At 39.7% G+C, this 22,479-nt stretch overlaps 1 protein-coding gene across 1 annotated transcript in view; it reads right to left on the bottom strand.

The window, feature by feature from the left end:
• Nucleotides 1-1,746: 1,746 nt before the first annotated feature.
• The window catches only part of LOC6572985 (headcase protein), a 108,207-nt gene continuing 87,474 nt past the window's right edge, over nucleotides 1,747-22,479 (bottom strand). The window contains exons 3-6 of the mRNA XM_001999051.4: nucleotides 5,443-5,631; nucleotides 4,396-4,484; nucleotides 4,190-4,289; nucleotides 1,747-3,518 (exon numbers count right to left, since the gene is read on the bottom strand). Coding sequence (XP_001999087.3) covers nucleotides 3,345-3,518; nucleotides 4,190-4,289; nucleotides 4,396-4,484; nucleotides 5,443-5,631 — 552 coding nt within the window. The 3' untranslated portion in view covers nucleotides 1,747-3,344. The remainder of the gene's footprint in view (nucleotides 3,519-4,189; nucleotides 4,290-4,395; nucleotides 4,485-5,442; nucleotides 5,632-22,479) is intronic.

Genomic DNA, 22,479 nt, shown 5'->3' with positions numbered 1-22,479 from the left:
ATAGGACCGAATCATTCGCTGTCACAGTTGGAATTATCATTTTGGTTTATCCTTCTAATTCAATTAAAAGTATAGATTGAAATCTTTTGAAATTTTCACACAATTTGGAGTTGATTTTTGAAAGAATTTCACAGTTGAATATCAGATTTGGTTTTTCCTTCTAATTTGATTCAAAGTAAAGATTGAAAATTTTTGAAACATTACCACAATTTAATTTTTTATTTTATTTTATTTTTTTCACAGTTGGGATCAAATATCAAATTTGGTTTTTGCTTTTAATTTAATTAAAAGTTCAGATTGGAAATCTTCAAACATTTTACACAATTTATGAGTTGGAAAGGCTGTTTAGTAGAGGGGGGAATTTCTGGTGACTTTTTTTTATTGATGCACAAAATTAAAACACAAAACAGGAAACATTGAACCGCTCTTTAAATTGTTTGGGATGTTTGCATACCATATAAGTATATGTATATATAGTAATATCGTAAATTGTTAAATTTAGAAAAAAATACTTGCTTAAACCTAGAAAAAAGCCCTATCGATAGCGATTTGTGATTTGCGAGTGCAATGCACACAAAACACACAAGAGATCCATCACAAACGGCTGTTCTGCTACTAATTTGTCTTGCTGCTAAACAATTACTACAGATAGATACATAGATACACGAATATGATAAAGATACAAATATAGTGGGGAGAGGGAAATAGGTTGGGGGAGGGGAGAGAAAATGGTGCCGACCTAAACATATTCATACATAGTACAAAAATGATAACCTAGCCGAAATATGAAATACGAAAATTTTGAATTGATTTTTCATATTTCTTAAGGGGGAATTCTTAGCTTATTTAAGACTTATTAATTAATAATCACGCTGCGCCGAAAATTTGTTTTTTTTTTCTTCTTTGTTTTATACTTTTATATAAATAAAAACAAAACTTATATCTTAGGATGGGCGGGCAACTGGTTCTCCTCCTCAAATACCATTTGGGGATTTTTTTAATGGGGCTTTGAACTATTTTCGGATTGCATGTGCCGGTTCTAACTGAATTATTGAATTTGTTGTGGAGTGCTTAAGGGTGGATGTGAGAGTGAGGGTGGGGGTTGGCCTGGGGTGTTTGTTGGTTGCAACTGCTTTTTCAATTCGCTGACTATAATCTAGAAATAATTACCAATCGTTTAGGTAAAGATGTGCAACTTATCGCTTAATTTAGTTAATAAATTTATGTGTAATTTTTGTTTTTCGTAATTATATATAAAATTGTAGCAAAAATTTGTTTTGTTTCCTTTCTCATTATATATTATTTAATTTATATATTTTTATATTTGTTTGTGTGTGTGTTTTATTTTTTATGTTTTTATTGAGCAGCACAGCAAATTTTCATCTTGTTTCAACGAACCTTAAATGCTTTGCTTTCAATACATTTTCACATCATTCTTCATACTCGCTAAATAATAGAAAAAAATTTCATGCCAAAAAGTAGGCGAATCGTTTTCCTCTTCTTTCCTTTTTTTTTTTTTTTTTTGGTAGATTTTTTTGTAGTATAAAAATTTCTTTTATAATATAAAACTAAGAATTGCTTTCATTTAGATTTTGTTTTCTTCATTTTTGCTTGTGTGTGTTAAAAATGTTTAAACTCAACAAAAGTAACAGAAATATTGTTTTTAGTTACGTTTTGTTTTGTTTTTGTTTTTTTGCTTTTTTAGTAAAATCGTTTTGACGTTTTTTGTTAGATTAGTTTAAAAAGAAACTACAGCAACTTTTTTGCTGGCAGGGGGCAAAAGTAGTTGGTTTTTCTTTATTTGGATATATTGCTATAAAAGTTCTTGTTGGAAATTTGCTTTTACCTGCCTGTTGGTTGTTTGTGTTGCCGTTGCTCTGTTAGTATGTAATGTTACTGTTAATATTTACTGTTAATGTTAATGTTACTGTTACTATTCTCTGTTAAATTTGGCTAGAGTAACATTTGCGGCTTTAGTTGGTCATGTTTAGATAGTCGTTGAAGAGCTGCATGCAGGCAGCGCCACCTGCCGGCTCCTCAAATAGATGCTGCTGCTGCTGGGGCATGGCATGTTGCATGCTGCTGCTGTGTCGCCAAATGTTGGCCATCTCCAATAGCTCGCCGGCTGCGGATGATGAATTGGAGCTCACATCTGAAGCATCGTTGAGCTTGTTGATGTTGTTGTTGTTGTTGCTCTTGTTGCTGCTGCTGTTGCTGCTGTTGCCATCCTGGCTAATATGCAGATTGCACAGGAGATCGCTAAACATGTCCTGAGCAGTTGGCAGCTCCCAAATATTCTGCGCAGCACTCAACTTGGCATAGTGTGCCCCATTTCCATTGCCCCAGCCATTGCCGCCGTTCGAGGAGGCGCCCGAGGAGCTGGTCAACGATGCCGTGGGGGAGGCAGCATGCGGCAGCATTAGCTCCTTAGCTATGTAGAAATTATCCCTGAGCTGGGCGCAACTGGGCGAGGTTTGTGTCCAGAGCAACTCCTTGCTGTGGCTGCTGGTCGGACTCAACGACGGCTGTGAGCCGCTGCCCGACGAGCAGCCGCTGGTCGAGCCGCTGGTTGAGGCATTGCTGGCGCAGCCCCACAATGCGGATATGGCCTCCGCCTGGGCCATGTGGGCGGCGGGTGCCGACTGTGACCAGGCGCTCAATTTGACGCCATTGTTGCCGTTGCTGTTGTTGCTTTGTGAATTATGGCTAATTAATAAGTTACTAATACTGCTGCTAACGCCAATGTTGTTGCTGTTGTTGCCGTTGTTGGCGTTGCTGTTGTTTGTGTTGCTCAATAAAAGCCCGTTGGCATCGTGGCCCAGGCTCAAGTGGCCCAATTGCTTGAGTGGCTGTTGCTGTTGTTGTTGTTGTTGTTGTTGTTGCTGCTGATACTTGCTCATAACATCCGCCATGGCCATCAGACTATTTGAGTAGCTCAATTTGTGCTGCTGCTGCTGTTGTTGTTGTTGCTGCTGGTAGCTGGCAGCACGAGCAGCAGCTGTTGCTGTTACCAAATATGCAGCTTCTGGTGCACGTTGTGTGGCAGCCACTGCTGTGGGGGCAACTGTTGCTAATTGCTGCTGCTGTTGCTGCTGCTGTTGCTGTTGCTGTGGTGGCTGCTGTTGCTGCTGCTGTTGCTGCCTTACCTGCTGATGTTGTTGGGCGTGCGGATGGGCGCCAATTAAGTCGGGATTAATCTGCTGTTGCAGGGGGGCGGAGTAGTCGATGGCCGCATTATATAGCGGCTGCTTGGAGGCCGTTGAAGCACCATTGCCACTGGCTGTGACTGCGTTCGCATTTACATTTGCGCCAGCAACCGTTGGTGTCTCCAACGGGGCCTCATGTTATGCGATCGCCTGCAGCCGCGTCGCGTTGCTCTTGGTGTAGCAGTAGCTAAGCGGCTTAACAAAGTGAGTGTCCTGCGTGTTGCAATAGGGGCAAGTGACGCCGTGCGAGTAGTCGCTGTAGAAGCTCAGCCGCTGCTGTGGATGCATTAGCATCTTGAAGCAATTATTGCACTGCAAGAAAAATACAAAAAACGAAAAAAAGAAACAGAAATGTAAATGAAAACGAAAATTTTATTTAGAGATTAGCTGGAATTGCAGAGGTGGTTAAGTAGTTAAGCATATGAAAAGCTCACGAAAGAGCATAGAGCAATAAAGACTATTTGGATTATGTTAAACTAGTCTAGGCGACTTTTTAAAGTTGAGCAGGACATGCTTCAAAGTTGAGCTTTAAATATTAAATGAGGTTGACTGTCTTCGAAAAATGTATTAAAGGCTTTGAATTTTGGCTTAGTTGCTTTGGCTTAGCAAATAGTTATCAAAACATTCAGATAAAAATATGAATATGAATATGCCCATGAAGCCTTTATATATAAAATTACATTTAAATTTAAAATGAGATTTAAAAGCTGAATGTACTTTTTAAGTTTACTGGATATCAATAAAATAATTGAGGAATATAATAATTTAAGCTCTTAATGAACTTTTAAAGCTCTTGAACTCTAACGATTACCCAACTCTGAAATCATCCTCATATATGTTTATTATTTATTATATTATTTAAGCTTGAGTGCAATTAAATCAGCTTAATTTCTCTTGGCTCTTATAACTCTTTAAGTTATAGTATAATATTTAACATTGCTTTAACATTAAATGTTCACAGCTCAAACTTAAATTTTACTCACCTTGAAACGCTCAGCACAGCAAGGCATAGCCGCAAAGATATCGTAGGCGTACATTGTGCCAAGCACCAGGTTGGAGCCATCCCAGGGCTCATTGCAGAATCTATAAGAGATAATCGAATTGATTGAATTACATTGAGACATGCAGGCAAGCAGGCAGGCAGGCAGGCAGGCCGGAGCCTTCTTGAGCTTCGTCTCAGAACACTTACCGGCAGCTGATGACACGACAGCTGGAGGTGCCATCCAGGCAGCTCATGCATACGCAGGTCAAATAGAGCATGCGTCCCTCGTATTTGACCTGGAATGGGAGAACAAGAAGAACATACACATTGAATAAGCTTACTTGGTTGGTAAGAGAACAAAAAAAAAAAAAAAAAAAAAAAAAAAAAAAAAAACGGAGCTCTAGTTCAGTCGCATAATTCATTCGCTCAACAATGAAAAATTATTTCTTTGCAGCTTTCTACATGGAAAAAAAGGGCTTCAACTGGCGACGCGACATAATAATTTCAAATAAAATGCAAAATGCATAGCAAACGCCCACGAGACGCTGGCCCTCCGACGGTGGCAGCCAGCAGTCGAGGCACACTGCACAGAGCCAGGGCCCAGACAAGACCCAAACAGACCCAGCCAGACCAGACCAGGCCCGGCCAGCTGGCAATGAATTATAAATCCAGGTTTAAATTAAAGCGCAAACAAGGGAAGCGGGAAGCCATGTCAGCCCAGGCATGACAAAAAGCCAAAGGCTGGCTACGTAGGTTGCTCATGCTTTTGCTGCGACTCTGTTGCACGTGGGTCGTCGCATCGGTTGCTTCGTGTGCGTCTGTGCTGCAGCCACTGCAACTGCAACTGCAACAGCAACAGCAACACTGTGCCCGCTTGGCAGTTTATTAGGCGCTGCTGTAATTATGCTGACTGAATTGGGTCATAAATTGCAAATGCTATAAAGGCGACTTAGGTGCGCCAAGGTGCCCGCTCGCAGCCCCTCTGCTTCTCCTCCTGCTGCGCATTTCACATTTCACCCATTGTAAAGACACATTATACATATATATGTATATAAATCTTTTCTGCCTGCTGTCAAATTTGCAACAACTAATTGCAGCTGAAAGTTCTGCCTGCGCCACGTGGGCGAGTGAAAGCGGACCGAGCGTGGGTGTAGCCCCAGCGCCAACATTTGATGGTTATTAATGATGAGCATTTAGGGTCGACAAAGAGTAAAAGAAAGAAAGAGATAGCGATAGAGAGAGAGATGGACTTACCTCAATGCAGCCGCTGGAATGCTGCTTGGGACTTAGAAAGAAGGAGCCATCGACCAGGGGATAGCGATCGAATACAAGCAACGGCTCCTCGCACAAGATGCAGGCGACGCGACTCATCTGCGACTGGGCCAGCGATGAGAGTATGAAGAGGCGTGTCTCATCATTGCCATGATTGCCCTCGTCCTCAATCTGCAAATACAAAGAGAAAGAACGAAATTCGTTTAGCATATGTGTCTGTGTGTCGGTGTTCGTTGAATTTAAAGTTGAGCTTCGAATGGTGGGGGGAGCAGGAGAAGCATAATCAAATATTGAGCGGGAATTTATGGGTATCTAAGAGAAAAACTATAATAATGCCAAGGTGCCAAGGCATAAGCACAATATGTTTACGTACTATACAAATATGTTTGTAAGTGTGTGTGTGTGTGTGTGTGCAGAAGCAGGACGTTGGCGTCTAAGCGCAACAACAAATGAACCATAAAATCCAAACGTGCCCAGCCATTCAGCCAACCAAGCAGCTAGCGACGTGTGTGTCTAGCTGGCTAAGCCAAATGGCTAACAGGATGGCTAAATTGAAAGCATACATGCACACACACACACACACAAACACACATATATACATATGTATATATACAATGGCTAGCGCAGACCTGAGTCAGGCCAATTCCCCAATCGATAATCAATATGGCGAGCCGCAGCTCTAATAAAGCCGTCAAGCAGCCAAAGTCAATAGGAATGCCAAAATAATAAGACTGCATGCACGAGGTTAACTGCATCAGAGATACCCTGTAAGTCAGCTGAGTATGGGTTTTACAGCCACAGTGAAGCTTAATTTCAATCTGAGATTCAAGTGAGTAACAGTACAGCTTAGGCAGTGTCTGCTGTATCTGTTGCATTGATCTATGATCAATTTCTTTGTCAAGTGCGATATTTTAATATTAAAGTAAGCTTTATAGATTCTAAAATAATATGGAATATGAAGAGAAGAATTCGAAGACTCAATATGTCTACAAGAAAAAGACGCGACATGGAAACTATCGATATTTATCGATTTTTTAAGCCGGAAAGTACAATTAAATTATCCACTGTCATATGACTAAATCAAATGCACATTTCCTACTTATCAGACGTATATTCATCAGCAATCTCTACATTTTTATACAATATCAACATTCTCTACATTAAATTTACAGGGTATATGCGCAAGGTGTTGAAGGATGCACAAAATATAGCCAAATACATAAAAGCTACAGCAGACACTAATCAAAGTTTGAGAAGCTTCAATACCACACAGGTAATTGCCGTTTGCCCAGGTGACCGAGCACTCACACGCACACAACAGCACACACGCACACCTGTACACACTCTCACCCGCCCGCATAACGACACAGACATGCTGCATTATTTAGTAATAAGAGTTAAAACACACACACACAAGGACGCCAGGACACGTACATCCTAATCAATTGCAGCAATGGGAATTGAAGCACTACGTGTTTATGTGTCTGTTCCAGCTGCGGGACAAGTTTAATGCACTTTTAATAAGACGCGCTCAAGCCAATGCAGATGAACCGATAAATTGTTGTGCAAATATTTGCAAAGAACTTTTAATCACCAGCCCGAGAGCAGAATCCCGTTGAATCGAATTAACCAAACAAAAACAGTCAAAACTAATGCGAAAAACAAAACAATCAGCAAATTAATATTTGCACAAGGTGCTGAGACTCTTGGCCTCTTCCCAAATTCTATTCTCTAGGCTGAGCTAAAAGGGGGCAGCCATTCAAGAGTCCTGCTCTATGTTTGTCTGTCTCATAAATTCGCATCCAACAATGAAATCAACGCGAGCTGGCGCACTAAACTCGATTAATCAATGTTTGCTTTAATTTTTGGCCAGGCTTGTTTGAGTTTTGGGGCGTGGACATGGGCGTGGGCGTGGTGGCTGTTGTAGAGTAAGCGATACGAAGCACAAATTTGACTCATTAAACAAAAGCGCTTTCGGTATGGCAGACACGCTTAAGCCGCAATTGAGTTGATTGAGTGAGGGCTGGGCATAAAACAATTGCATATTCTAGGGTTACACAAACAACAACAACGGCAACAGCAACAGCAACAATAACAATAACAATTCAAGTTAAGCTCTAGCCAAAAAGCACTGCCAAAGACACGCCATCAATTTCAGACAATGCCTTTGGTCAATAAATAAAGAGAGAGTGAGACAGAGTAAGAGACAGACGTATAGAAATTCCTATACAAAGAGTGAGAGTGAGGGAAATATCTATAGACATTTCTATATATTGCTTGGCTACGTGACAATTTGTTAATTTGGCTGCCCAAATGGTCAAGTGGCGCAACTAGTTGCAACTGCCACAAAACGCCCTGCCACATCATTTATGAGTGTCGCGTGCTTTTTTTTGGGGGGCTTTGCCCCAAATGCTCGAATGCCACAAAATTTTCATAAGCATGAAAATTTATTTTTATTTCTCTTCACTTGAGTTTGCTCACTTTTCTTTTTTATTGTCAAGTTTCGGCAGGAGTGCGTTGCCCACCGAAATTGTTAAAGTCAAAAGTCGAAGTGCAATAAACTTGGCCAAGTTTGCTGGCGCTAATGAAGCCATTCAGTTGTCATTTCCTTGGCCAACAGCAGGCACACAGCCACACAGCCACCCAGCATAAATCAGCTTAGACAGCGTGCTTCCCTTTGACCATAAATATTCACATGCTATTAAAGGGTCGTCGCGTTGCTGCTGCCACACAACGAATTTGGTAACTCGTAATTGTACTGGCCACAAATCAAAGTCCAGGCGGCGCTTTGAATACTCTTTAAGAGGTTATTTTAGCTAGGCGTCTTCTTTTGGCTCACAGAGCAGAGCAGCATTTTAGCAATTTTAATGGACTATATGGCTTTATATATCTAGTTTAAAATGATTTTTTCTGAAAACTAAAACCATTTATTTCCAAAAGCAAAGCCTATATCATCTATATATGAATAATATAGATAGTCTTGAATAATCTGATAGAAGCTGAACTATAGGAGGTATAGTTTTTATTTACAACATTCAACACTCAATCAACTTCTATGCTAAATTTAAATTGTATAGCCAACTTATCTATTGTTAGTGCATACAATAGTCGTCTTGTCCGCTTTCTACTCTACTTTTTGTTTGCACTTACGAGTCGACAACATGTGCCACACCCCCTATGCAGACAATGGCAATTCAATTGCCGTTGCCAAGTGCTACGATTTTCATAAACACATTAAATTAAATTGCAATTCAATGGGCTGAGCTGTGCAAATGGGGAAGCTAAGCGAAGGGATATATACAAAGATATATATGTATATCTACATTCTATATACTTCATATACGATGTATAGTTGCCAAGTGTCTCAAAAGTTGGTGAAATCCATTAAAATTGTTACTTTCGATGGCCATAAATATTTGAGAGCGAAATTTCATGAGTTTATCCCCCCTTTTTGGTTACATTTGGCGCCACTATGCAGGCTGAGCAAGAGAGAGAGAAAGAGATAGTATTAGAGTTGATTCATTTAAAACTTACGCGTTATTTAACTTTATTTTTCTTTTTTTTTTTTTTTTTGCTGATTTGGTTGATTTACCATTAAATGTGATTTAATTACTGAAATCAATATTCCAATCAAATTTAATTCCATTTTTTTTTTACAGCAGACAATTCAAATTGTTGTACAGATTTCAGTTTAAAAATTTCCTTTTTTTTTATATTATAGTTTTAAAAAATTTACTATTTTGATATTTCATTTAATGCATGCCAAGCATGTATTATGTACAATTTAGCATGAATTGGTTAATATTAATATTTAAATTATTTGTAGTAAATTATGCGGAAATTATGCAGTCAATAAGAGTTGGCTTTCATTTTTGAATGGCAAAATATGTTGCAGGCAGTTTGAGTGCATTGAAATGGTTGCATGGAAATTACAAAGTGTTTACCATAAATATGTGAATAAATATTTTACGCATATTTTATTTCATATATTTTACTGTATGAACATTTTAAATTATAAACATATTTAAATGCATAAATGTCTATTTTATACAGCCTTATTTTCGCCTTTAATCATATCTTCGAATTAAATTCTTATGCAAAACTTTTGTCACAGACTTTGCTGCCTTGGCCGCCTCTTAGCCTTTATTAAAAAGTTAACAAGTATGCTTCTACATTTACAACGTATTTACTTTTCAGCAAGTTAAAAACTCAAAAGGTTACAGGCCTTGCACATGAATACTTCTATGTGTGCAGGAGTGTGTGGGTGTGCGAGTGTGTGTGTGCTTACGTGTTTTGTTTGTGCAGACAGTAAACAAACACGAAACTCGCTTTTAGCCCCTTTAGGCAGCTGGCAGCAGCAGCTAGCTGTTATTAAATATTTTAGTTGCTTTTTTGGGCGATGTGAAAGAAGTGTAGTTGTTTAATTTATGCGACACTGTGTAACGCCTCATTAATCGACAATTGATGTTGCTAGTAGCAGCCTACATGGTGCCGGCACCACCAAACCACCACCACCAACAGCAACTGTGGGCGTCCTCTCTTAGCAGCCATTTGATGTCAAACGATTTTATTAAGCCTGCCTGGTTGCTTGCCTGCCGGAAAAACTATCAACGTCAATTGACGATTGTCATTTGTGGAAATTGAAAAATTGTATTGCCAGTTGAGTGAAGCACGAAGCAAATGAAACGGCTTGCCATAAAGTGGGCGACAACAAAGACCAAAGACAAAAGAAAGTTGCAACAAAAACTGAATTACAAAATGCCACTCAAGGTGCCAGTGGGCGTGGCAGTAGGCAGCAGGCAGCAGGCGATACTCAAGAGGCAACTGGCTCTGCTGCTTAATTTGGCCAAGTGGCAGCCCAGATACAAAATGACTTTTAATATTGCGGCTGCTCAGCCAAAGCCAGCTGCGCCTTTCCACTACAGATTAACTGGCAGCATTCAAAGCCAATGACAAGCCAGAAAAACAAGCAAACGTCGTATGACACTGACAATGAAATGGAATTGCAAACATGCCAAGCCCCAACTGTTTAGCTAGAAATCTCCCCCCACACACACACACACACACACACACACACACACACACACACACACACACACACACACACACACATACACAACCAGAGACAACACTCTTGCTAAGCAACTGCATCTGTGGCTGCAGCACAATAATCTTTAAAAGCAATCCAAGCGAGCAAACAAGCCACAGTTAAAAGGATATGAAGTAGCGCATAAATAGCAATGAGCATTAGCCAGATACCCTGTAATTGCTGATAAGCTGTTTTTAGAAATTATACAGGCTGCAGCACAATAATCTGCGAAAACGATCAAACAGTTTGGCGTTAAAAAAGGATTTGAATGGGTTAAGGTAGAGTGAACGATATGTACATAGATACCCTATACTATGCAGAATAATAGATCTGAATACCTTACACAATAGGTACTGTATATCCTTGGATATGAAAGGAGCAAGTGCTCTCCAGGAAGTACTAGAGCTAGGCCTAAAACTGTTTCGAATCTAATTGTGTTAGCTTAATGAAAATCACACAACTATAATAGAGATCGTTTATCCACACATTTCATATAGTCAGTCTATCAGCTCATACAATCTGCCTCAAGCTCAACTATCCAACTTACTCACAATTCCTACCACTGAGCATAAAAATGGTAGCATAAAAATATTGTCAAAGAACATTGTACAAATAGAGGCAAGGACCGTCACTAGATACGAGAGGAGTTTAGGTTTTAGGTGAGGATTTGACAGGAACACGGGGCCATAAGGAACTAGCAGGCGGCACTCTTATAAATGAAATGGAGTAATAATATTTTGCGACAACAAACGCTGCGAGAGGGCCACAAAAAATACAATATCCACAGGAGAAAAGCAGCGGGTGAGCATAGGGATACGCTATGCGGCGCATAGGAGCCAGGACTCTGGGCGCAGCTGTGCCATGGCATATAACAATGCAACCAGCAGCAGTAGCAGCAACAGCAACGAATGCAGACAAACAAACATTTCAATAAATTCAGAGAAGACAAAAAGGAAAACCCAGCAGACAGACAATGGAAACAAAAAAAACACGCAAAAGGAGTGCCAAAGCAGCCAAGCAACGAGCCAAAGCGACCAAAACAGATACCGAAGCCAGACCAGACTGAACCAGACCAATGTCAGACGGAAGCAGTCCTTACTCTTTGGTTAAGGCAAATGCGGGGCAGCCGCACGCAGCTGGAGGGGCACATTTGGGGGTTAAGCGCTACTCGAAGTGGCTTAAAAGCGTGTCGTTTGTTGCATGCCCCCAACTACAGCTCCAGCTCCACCTGCAGCCATCGTATCATTTGCACTTAATTCAAATGCGCGACACAATTGCTAAATGAAAGCTCTCTCTCACTCACTCTCTACATCTCTCTCTCTCTCTTTTTGGCAAAAACAAGTGTAAAATTCTATTGAAAATAATGCAAAATGAAATTTTGCTGTTATAACTTCATTAGGCACTTTACCCGTGGTTCAGTGAACTTGAAGTTTGCTTTTGACATGAAATAATTCTGTTTGAATTTTTCATCTTGGACACATGCCAGTTGAATGCAATGCTGAGCAACCTTCTTTAGCTTGTCAAATGCCAAGCGCTCTTCAGTTACAACTGTTATTTAATTTGTATTTTTGAAAATATTTGTATATATGCTTGCTAAGGGCATTCCAGATCTGTAATAGCGTAGGTAATGCATAGCTTAAGTGACTGCTGTTGATATTAGATTAGCCATGTAGTAAACTTGATTTATAAGATGACCTGCATGAAGTTGCGAATTATATTTCTGTTTGTATTGAAGTCGATTTAAGTAGCTCTAGTTCATATGCAAGTATATATATAGTATATATTATTTATATCTATGTACTAAGAATTTTTAAAGCTATAGTTTGCTTTTTCTTAAAACTATTAGGTCAGCTAAATCTTTTTTTTTTTAATTTATAAATATTATAAGCCATATAGAGTATTTAGCCTCGTCACTTTCTTAATAAATATTTCAACTCGTTTCCATTTCATTTGCCTCATGTTTTGCTTTGTTTTGATTTTTTTTTTCATTTCGGTTTTTCAATGACATTTTTTTGCATTTAGCCATTAGCTTTATCTCGTGTTGTTGGGTATTCACTGTCTTCTTGGCAAATCATTTATTTATGCGCTGACTTCGCTTTTTGCCTGGTCTGACCCTTAAATATCAATTTGCAAATAAATTGTATTTGCCCTTTATGTTGTTGTTGCTGCTGTTGTTGGTGCTTGTCCAGTCTGGTTTATTTATTGTGCGTTCAATGTTCTATAGCATAATGGCCTTTTATTGGCAAAGCCAATGCCAATGCCGATGGCAAATGCTAAAAGCTAAAAACTAAATGCAATCTCTTGAAATACCATTTTTTTTTTTTTTTTTTTCATTTTCATTTTGCTTTAGCCTTGACTGGCGCCCCTATAAGTATGCTTAGAAAATTTTTCCGTCGGCATCTGTCGAACAGTTTATTGAACTGGCCCCGCGAGCGAACGTCTGTCTGCCACATTTACGTATTTTAAAATTGGCCCCGAAAGGCAATTATAATCATGTTTAGCATAAAGTACATAAATAAACCTTAAAGTTGCCACGCCCACGGCGTTTAAGCATGCCATTTAAATGCATTTGGTGGCGCTAATAGTTTTCTTATGGAAGAAATTACCAAACGACAAAAAAATGGCAGCCAAATCATAAAATTTAATTGTTTAATTATTTTTCTATTATTATGTTCCTTTTTTGTTTTTTTTTTTTTTGGTGAGTGTTCCTTGAGTCCTTTGCAGTCGTAGTCGCAGTTGCAACAGCATGCGTTTTATGTTCTTACAGTAGATTGCTTTGATTGGAAGTTAAGCCCTAGCATATTACCAGGCCAACTAAACGAACTGTAAGCCATTTGGCTGGCAGAGACAGAAAAGAAATTACACGCTGTTCTCTCACTCTCGCTCACTCACAGCCTTTCTCGCCGACTGTAATTTCTTCCACTTAACTTAATGCCCTGGCGATTTAGCGAGTCGTCTGCGTGTGTGTGTGCTACAATGTGTGTTACTATGCAGTTGCTTGATGTTATTTTTGTACACGCTTATCAGGTCAGAACGAGCACACGGTGCGTATGAGTGATAAAACGAAACTATTTTTATATGGCAGGCCTTATCGCCGCTGCGGATCAATGAACTTTAAACACACACGCAGAGCACAGCAAACAGCACTAATAACTCGTTCTGCTTGCATTGCGTTGCTCAACTGATAAGCAGCCAATAGGCGCAGCAATTCGCATTGCATTTTTATCACACACAGCTGATAAGCAAACTGCTTTTGTTGCACTTTTTCAGTTTCTATTTTTTTTTTTTTTTTTTTTTTTTTTTTTTTGCAGTCAACTAATTGGTGACCAAACCCCGAGGGCAGCAACTGGGGAGCAGTTGAAGTAAATTACTATTTTTTTTTTGCTGCCCCCTTTTTTTTTTTATCAACTTTGAACGCATATCTTTATAATTGCAAAAAAAAAAAAAAAAAAAAAGAAAATTGCAAAAACAAAAAAAATATATTTGTATATAATGAAAGGAAAGCAAAGCTAAGCGGAAAGCAAAGCAAAACTGAAATGCCAAATGGCTGTCTGCATTTTAATTACACGGGCACAAAAGAGCAGACCAAATTCTAAACTCAAATGCTCAAATACAATAGCGCCAAGAGTTGCATTCGCCCGAAAGAAGAACACAAAGAGAGAGGGAGAAAATAACGTAAAAGTGAAAAACTTCATGGTAAAAGTTTGATTAAGAAAAGCAACCAAGTTCAAGTTTTCATGTTGAACTTGCATTTAAATTGTGTATATATATAGGATATTATATATATTATATACATTTCGGCTGCAACTTTGCAGTCGACACATTTCAGACACATTTCAGCTAAGCCAAGAGTTCAAAATGTGCGGCGTGAAAACAAAATATAATTAAAAGCAACAACAGCCACACAAAAGCAAACTCGAGCGTAATGCAGACAGACAACAGGCAAACACGTACACCCACACACATACACATAATGAAAATGTCAAAATAAACACGACATTAAAAAATGAAATCTCCTTCCTCCAAAAAACAAAAACAGAAACCGAAACTTGAAGCCAGTGCACTCACTTCGAAGACATTTTTAAGAAGGCCAATAAAAGTCAAAGCAGCGCAGCAGCAGCTAACTAGCAAGGCAATAACCGCAGACACACACACACTCAGACACACACGTACACATACACATATGAGACCACTAATCGACTGATACGCTGGCAAACAAAAGGTAGATGCGCTCTCGTTCTAGGTGTGCGACATGGCGTATACGCAATGTCGCTAAGTGGCTTTGCCACGCGTTCTGATTAGCATTTCTAATTAAGGCGCTAGCATGTGAGTTAGCCAGGATAATGACAGCTGCCAGACAAACTAACACCAGCTCACACACACACACTCACACACATCCTTTTAGTATTTAATTAAGCACAGTATTTTTTCGCTTTGAACAGCTTATTAAGCGCAGTTTCTTTTTTTAGCGGCTGTCCAGACCTAGCGCCACGCCCATAAAAATGTTCATCATTTCAAGCGAAAACATTTACATAAATAATTGGCGACACTCTCAAATGCGGCTGCTGGTTTTTCACCAAGTGCCGCAGAAAACTGCAATTAATCAAGTGGGCGGGGCGTGGCATTAAAAACAAAACACAGAAAAAAAAAAAAAAAAAAAACCAACAAAATACTTAAACACACCCAGCTGCCCGTGCTCCAACGTCTGGCTGACAGTTTAACTGACTAAACAAGGTGCGATAAGTGTCCAGCGCAAAATCAGCGCAGGACAATGACCAAGTATGAAGAGAGGGAGGGAGAGATGGAAAGGGGGAGGGGGAGGCAAAGGCAGAGCGCTGCTAGCAGCCAGCAGCCACAGCAGCTGCTGAAAATGAAAATGATTTAAAGCACATGGTCGTTGGCAAATGTGCGAGGACAGCGCCCCAGGATAACCTCCGACGGCCAACGGCTGCTGCTGCTGCCGCTCCTGCTGCTGCTCCTTAGATTCCTTTTGTTAGCAAGTTTGCAGCAAAAGTTTTTGCTGCTCTTTAAATTTCAGCTCAAACGCTTTACAATTGTCTTTTAAGTGGAGTTAACCAGCCTTCAAGCGAAACCACAAATTGAAATTCATGCGCTCAGCGACGACATTGTGGATTGTAATCAAACTAATGAACAGGTATATATGTATATATGTATGCATGCATACATATTTAATAGGTACACAATGAGTTGATGCTGACAGCATTCATCAAATAATGATTCACAACAAATATTTAAATATATGTATGTACATACATGTAAATATAGTAGAGTCAAAATATATAGGAAAATTCTAAATTTTTAAAAAATATATACCCATTTATTTATTAAGATTTTATAATATAACTAAAGATCCCTTAACATCCATTTATAATCTCTTTCAATTTTAACGCTAATAGACGAATAGACCTAAAAATTATTTGAGATTTTTGGTCAGTTTTTGCCTCTTAAAAGACTATGAAACTAAGGGAGAAACTAAACTAATCACAAAAGACTATAAAATTATTCAAAATTATCACCATACCCAACACCCTAACACTTGCTTAAAATCCCATTCTCTGCCAACTTATTTATTCCATTTACTTATATCCTATATATATATATGTAAGCATACGCTTACAGAAATCTACTTTCATTCATAGGCAGCTTTCACTGTACACATGCTCTGCACACGTCAGAACAGCAACCTATGCCCTCAGCTTCCTAGCTCGCCTCTCATGAATATAATGCAGCTTCTTGCCAAAATGGCTAAATTGAGTTTTTGTTGTTGCTCGGGTTAAATTTGTGGCATTCACACATACACACACACATACATACATATGTGTGCATGTGTGCATGTGTACTCTCGAAATACCAAAGGCAACCAAAGAAAGTAATTAAATTGCAGTTGCGAGCAACTCGGCGGCTGAAGGACGAATTTTGAACCTGAGTTGGACGACCATTGATTGGCTGTCGAATGGAAGGACTCAAGCAAGAGCGAGGCAGGCAGACAGACAGGAGTTGCCTGCATGTGAGTTATCATTGCAAATAATTCCATTACACGCACACGCGTGCACACACAGAGTGAGATGCAGTCGTGAGAAACAAATAAAATTCAAGACAGAAAGCGAAAAGAAAGAAAACTTCAAAGCAGACAAAATAAAAGCAAAAAACAAGCAAAGGGCGTAACACGATTGCGTTTTCAACAACCAAGAGACGACGGCGAGGGGCGTGGCAAACAGCACTCTTCGATAATTAATTTTGCGCTCAAGGACTCGCGCTCGCATTACATTACAAAACTAAGCGCCTTATTGGTAATGAAGAAGCTTGGCTAAAAGTAAATAAATCAGTCAACAGAAAAACAGCGAAGCCGAAGACAAATCAAAAACCAATAAAAGGCAATACAATAAAAGTAGCATGCATGCAGTCAGGACATGGCCAGGAGGCAGGCAGGCGGAGCAGGAGTCGGCTGTCAGGTTCAATGCACCACGCGAGGCGCTTTATTTGACTTGATTTTATTTTTGCCATATTATGCTTCGCAATTGGTTTTTTTGTTATTTATTTAAAAGATGCTTAGACAACGTGGCAGGAGGCTGGCGAGCAGCTCAACTGATAACAGAAGAGGAGACAAGCAGACAGTCAGACAGTTAGACAGTCGGCCAGGCTGGCAGGAGAAAGCAACGCGCATAAATTTTGCAAACGTTGCACAAATACAGAAAGCAAGAGCGTGGATTCAAAAAGGATAAGTGCGCCAGTAACAAATAAGTGTGGAATGAAAAAAGGATATGCCAAAGAAATTGCAAACTTAAATCAATAAATAAAGCATAAAGCGTAGCTGAGCAGATCAGCGTAGACCGAAAGTGAGTTTGGTGTAGCTCTGGATGGATTCTGGTTAGGGCTGAGGCTGCTATGGCTGCTATGACTGCTATGGCTGCTAGCGCTGCTGCTGCAGCAGCTGGGAGTCAAAGGAGTCGCGTCAACGTCATTAAATCAATGCTGCCGCCTGTCGTTTGCCGGCAATAGATAACGAGCCGGCAACGACAAGGACCGAATCTCGATGACGGCAACGGGGTGGCGGGGGGCACGGCGACTGCAGCGTAAAACTTTTGCCAAGTTTACCAAGTGACATTAACACAAACGACACAGGACTCGGGCAAGCAGCAGCAAGCACATTAAAATATTCAAGTCGAGGTCTCTCCAGGACGAGACAAGTGTCTGCTGCTGCTGTTGCTGCTGTTGCTGCTGCGGCGTCTGTTGAGATGCTGTCAGCGACAATGCGTTAGACAATGCCAAAAACACAATTGGGGCGTGTCCAGGACATCAACTGAAGTGCGCATTAAGTGCGGGCTGAAGCAAGCGTCTACTGCCAGTCAGCCAGCATAGACTGAAGATAAAAGCGAACACGGCAGCAGCAACACAATTGTTTTTATGCATGCTGTGGCAGAGGAATTTGATTGAATTGCAAGTTGATGGATTGGTTTAATCAAAGAATATATACATACATCTGCATGTATGCTCGTCGGCAACAATGTGGCATGTCCTTGGCCTTCAAGCATGCAGACAGCCTGTCTGCCGGAAATCCTTGTATGTTGTCCTTGGCCATGTCTTAAAGCCTAACACAATGTTGCCGATAAGCCAAAACGAAACAAAACAAAACAAAGCAAAACTCGCAAATGTCCTGTAAGAGCCGTTGGCTACGAGATGCTGAAATCCTTTAATGTGCTGTTAACGATAAGCCGCCGGGATATGCAAAAGACTTTGGCCAAAACTAGCGAGAGACAACGAGCAGCGAATATTAAAACAAATAAGCCAGCATAATGGACTGGCCCCTAGGACATGCACAAGAGAGAAAGAGAGACAGAGAAAGAGGGTCAGAGCGAGGGCAGACTATAAGCGTTCCAGACACAAATTGTGTGGGCTGTTAGGGGGGACGTGCCTGGGCTGAGCAGCCACACTGTGACCCATGTCACAGCAAACAACAAGTTTGAACAGCTAAGCAAAACGTTTTGTGCCAAAAGTCAATTCAAGCACTTTAATGCCCCGAACTGAACTGGTCAATGACATTTGCAAGCCAAGTTAGTTAGTTGATTTAAGTGACTTTCATATAGAAATATACATATACATATATATATATTTGGAAAATCAAATAAATGCCCAGCATGCAATGCAAATGTTTGTGGAGAGCAGAGGATGCGACTAATTGGTGTTAACTTGAAGCTGTCGCCATTCCAAAATTAATGGACACACATTTTTTTTCTGTTACCTGGCCGAAATGCCCAAAAATGGTCAACATAAAGCCTGCCTGGCTTTCAGGTAGTTGTTGCTGTCGGGGTTCAACAAACTTTACCTTTGCCTCGTAAAAATCAATAGGCGGCGGCGGCGGCAGCAGCAGCAGCAACTGTCCGCCTGTCCAGCTGTCCGAACCGCCGGCTTCCCAAGTTTTAAAATACATTTTTGCCCAAATGGCCGAAACAAAAAAACGAAATGCGCATCAAAGGCACTTCAAATATCAGCATAATCGTTGCCAGAAAATGAGCTCCGAGCCAACTGAAGCTGAAGACGTAGTAGGTGATGCAGGCACCACAGGCAGTTGCCACACCAAAAAGTCGAAACATTAACATGTAAAACTATTCAAATTTGATGGGCCTTCAGTTATCCTGTAGTAGATGAGAGCAGCTGGCAAGGATATGTTATATGTGCATAACACAGGTAGAAAGATATGTAATATACATATGTATTATACATGATGGAACTGGTCTGATTGATTCAGTGTTTTAATCAATTAAAAATTAGATTTCATAGATCATGTGACCCCTGAGGTTGTACTAAATATAATTTATTAAGATCTATAACAACTTACAATTAAAGTATTCCCCATAATATAATATCTATATATACATTGGAATTTGGAAATTTCAACGACTTCTGTTACATCATTAACATATTTATTGATCAGCTTGTTTAAGTCACATTTATAGGGTATCTGGAGCAGGCTCTTATGAATGAATAAGGGCAGCAAACATAAGCATTCACACACACTCACTCACCCGCTCATATTCATGCCCATTCCCACAAATCACATAAAACCGAATGAAGTGGAAGTTTGCGGCAGACAGCGCGGGTTTCTTCCTTTTGTTGTTCTTGTTTTTGTTGCTGTTGTTGTTGCAGCTGGCTGCGTTGCCAAGTTTTTAAAAGCTATTTTTAGGCAGCTTCGTTTTTTTTTTTTGTTATATGAAGCAAGACATATGAGAGCAGTGCAAGCGAGTTTAGCTGACTGCCTAATATTTGTTCGATGTAAAAGAAAAACTGAATCGGCAAACATAAATGCTAATGCCAATAAGCTCTTTCACTGCTCATGACAGAGTATCAATGTAATGAAAACGAAATTTGCAAAATTAATTTCGTGCTACAGCTAGGAGCAAAGGGTGCCCCAGCTGAATGGGGGCTTGTGGCAAACGTTTCTGTGGAAACGTGACAAAACTTGTGGCAAGGAAATGGACGGCAGTTGGCGACGATTGGCAGCAATCGATAAAACACGATCATGACCAGCAGCAGCAGCAGCAGCAGCAGCAGCAGCAGCAGCAGCAACACCAGCAACTGTTGCACTTAATTGAGTTGTGGCCTTACAATTGCCCCAGCGGCGTGGCAATTGTTGAGTTGTTGCCACAAAATGGGGCGTTGAACAATTTGCTGGCCGGCCTGCAGCATTCGGCACGCGCGATAAGCAGCTGCAATATAAGCACCTCTTATCGCAGACAGATGCAACTATTAATTGGCACAGCATGTGCGCCAATGGTCTCATGCCTCTTAGCTTCAGCAGAAATATTACCGAAAACAATGCTCCCCGTCCGTCCGTTCATAATCGGAGTGTTGTGGGTGTCTTGTTGTGCCGCTGCTGCATCGTGTACCGTTAACTTGCCACAAATATGGCCGGTGTTGACCCCCCGGGGAAGGCGTTGCAACCATTGCACAACCAAATGCCAGCGACAACATAGTGCAGAGCAGCAGCAGCAGCGGCAGCAACAGCAGCAGCGGCAGTGGCAGCGGCAGAGGTGGAGACGGGGGCGGACAAGAGTTAGTCAATTTGATCGACTGCCTTTAATAGAAATTGTCTAGCCAATTGGCAGCTGGCGGGTCGAGCTGTGTAGGCAATGCATTTATGTACATAAGTAAATTTGTCCGCATTGCCAAGTCAAACAAGCCATCAACAGCTTGGCCAATAAACGTGCCCAGCGTTGCCAACTCTTTCAACTGTTGCCAACTGAGCTAATAATGACAAAGCTCACCAATGCTGCAACAACAACAATTGAGCAACTGATGTTTGTCTACAATCAATATGCATTTATTTATGATTCATGATGTGTCATGATGAGAAATTTCCTTAAACAAATATACCTTCATATTTGTCTTTAGATATATGTGCAAAATATTAAAATTGAAAAAAAAAAAATCTTCCTTTTGCGAATAACTCGACAAAAATCGTTTAGTATGGAGTTCGTAAACTCCCTAAGGTCTGCTTGCATAGCTCGTGAAAGCTACACCAAAGATGGGATATTTGTTTGCTTAGGGAATTTTATATAAGCTTAATATAACTTTATCTACATGGGGCTGTTATATGGTATTTAATAGATTGATTTAGTAATATTTGGTTTCTTAAGGTACTCTATATAACTTAGTTCTCAAACTGTTCTAAATGACTGCAAAGAAATGAAATTGGACATCGATATTAATGTTTACTTTTTAAGAGTATATATATTATCTATTGATTCTAATCTATAGATACAGTGTTCTACATTTTATTAGTACATAAAATTTTTTGGGTATATACATATATAAATAGATTATGATCTACATTGTTTTAATATATAGTTTTTCTATAGTTTTCTATTGAGACTTTTAATTATAGTAAAAATATGAATCCATAATTATTCAAATATAAATTAATATTTTTTGCAATAAGACTAATCAATGATTATTCAAATTCAAATGTCGTTTATATTTTGCAGCAAAATTGGACAAAAATTCATATTTTCTAAATATGCGAAATCACAGCGAAACTTGAAATAAGCTCAAAAATTGTCGTTCTTGAAGCAGCTAAAAATCAATACAATCTAAAGCAAATTATGACAGTTGTTTGATCTTGTGGCAAAACTTGATCTTCAAAAACAGGCTGCGATCAATTTGTATTGATTAATTTACGACTGATTTAAAAAACCATTTTTTTTTTTTTTTACTTTGCATTGCTAAATGTATTGTCTACTTTTTGGCTGGCCTTCAAAAAGCGTGTGCTGAGAGAGTAAAAGAGAGAGAAAGAGAGAGAGTGAGTGATTGAGCATGAGAGGCAAAAGCTGTTGGCTAATTGCGTCGCAATCAATTCGCTAACAGCAACAACAACAACAACTACAAGAACGGAACACCTTAGCAAAGCACATGTCATTTTTTTATTATTATTATTTCATGCTTGGTTGTTGTTATTGCTGTTGCTTGCTGAAGCTTGCTAATTATTGTCATAGGTTAGTGTAGGCAGAGTCCAACAGCAACAGCAAACGAAAGTCATAAATAAAAAAGAGCAGAACTGAAAGCTGATGTTGTTGTTGTTATGGCTGTTGCTTTTGAGCAGCTGAAAGCAAAAGTGTTTTCAAGTTTCAGTCTCAATAGTTGTTGTTGCTGTTGTTGCTTTGCCATTTTTATGGCACTCTGTTTGGCATTTTAAGCATTTTTACAGCAACAATGTTGCCCACACACACACACACAGAGGGACACACACAAGCTCATATAGAATATACAGCAGTCGCAATAATTACCAACTAACAACAACAACAACTGAAACTGGCCCAAGCATTAGGCAATAAGCAAAAATTTTCTGGCCTGACATCTTTTGTGCTTCAATTTTATTATGTATTTTTTTTTTTTTTTTGTATTTTTTTGTATTT

This window comes from Drosophila mojavensis, unplaced genomic scaffold, assembly GCF_018153725.1.
Source record: "Drosophila mojavensis isolate 15081-1352.22 unplaced genomic scaffold, ASM1815372v1 contig_16, whole genome shotgun sequence".
Taxonomy (NCBI): Eukaryota; Metazoa; Arthropoda; class Insecta; order Diptera; family Drosophilidae; genus Drosophila; species Drosophila mojavensis.
The sequence above is the reverse complement of the archived record's forward strand: the minus strand, read 5'-3'. Positions and strand labels throughout refer to the sequence as shown.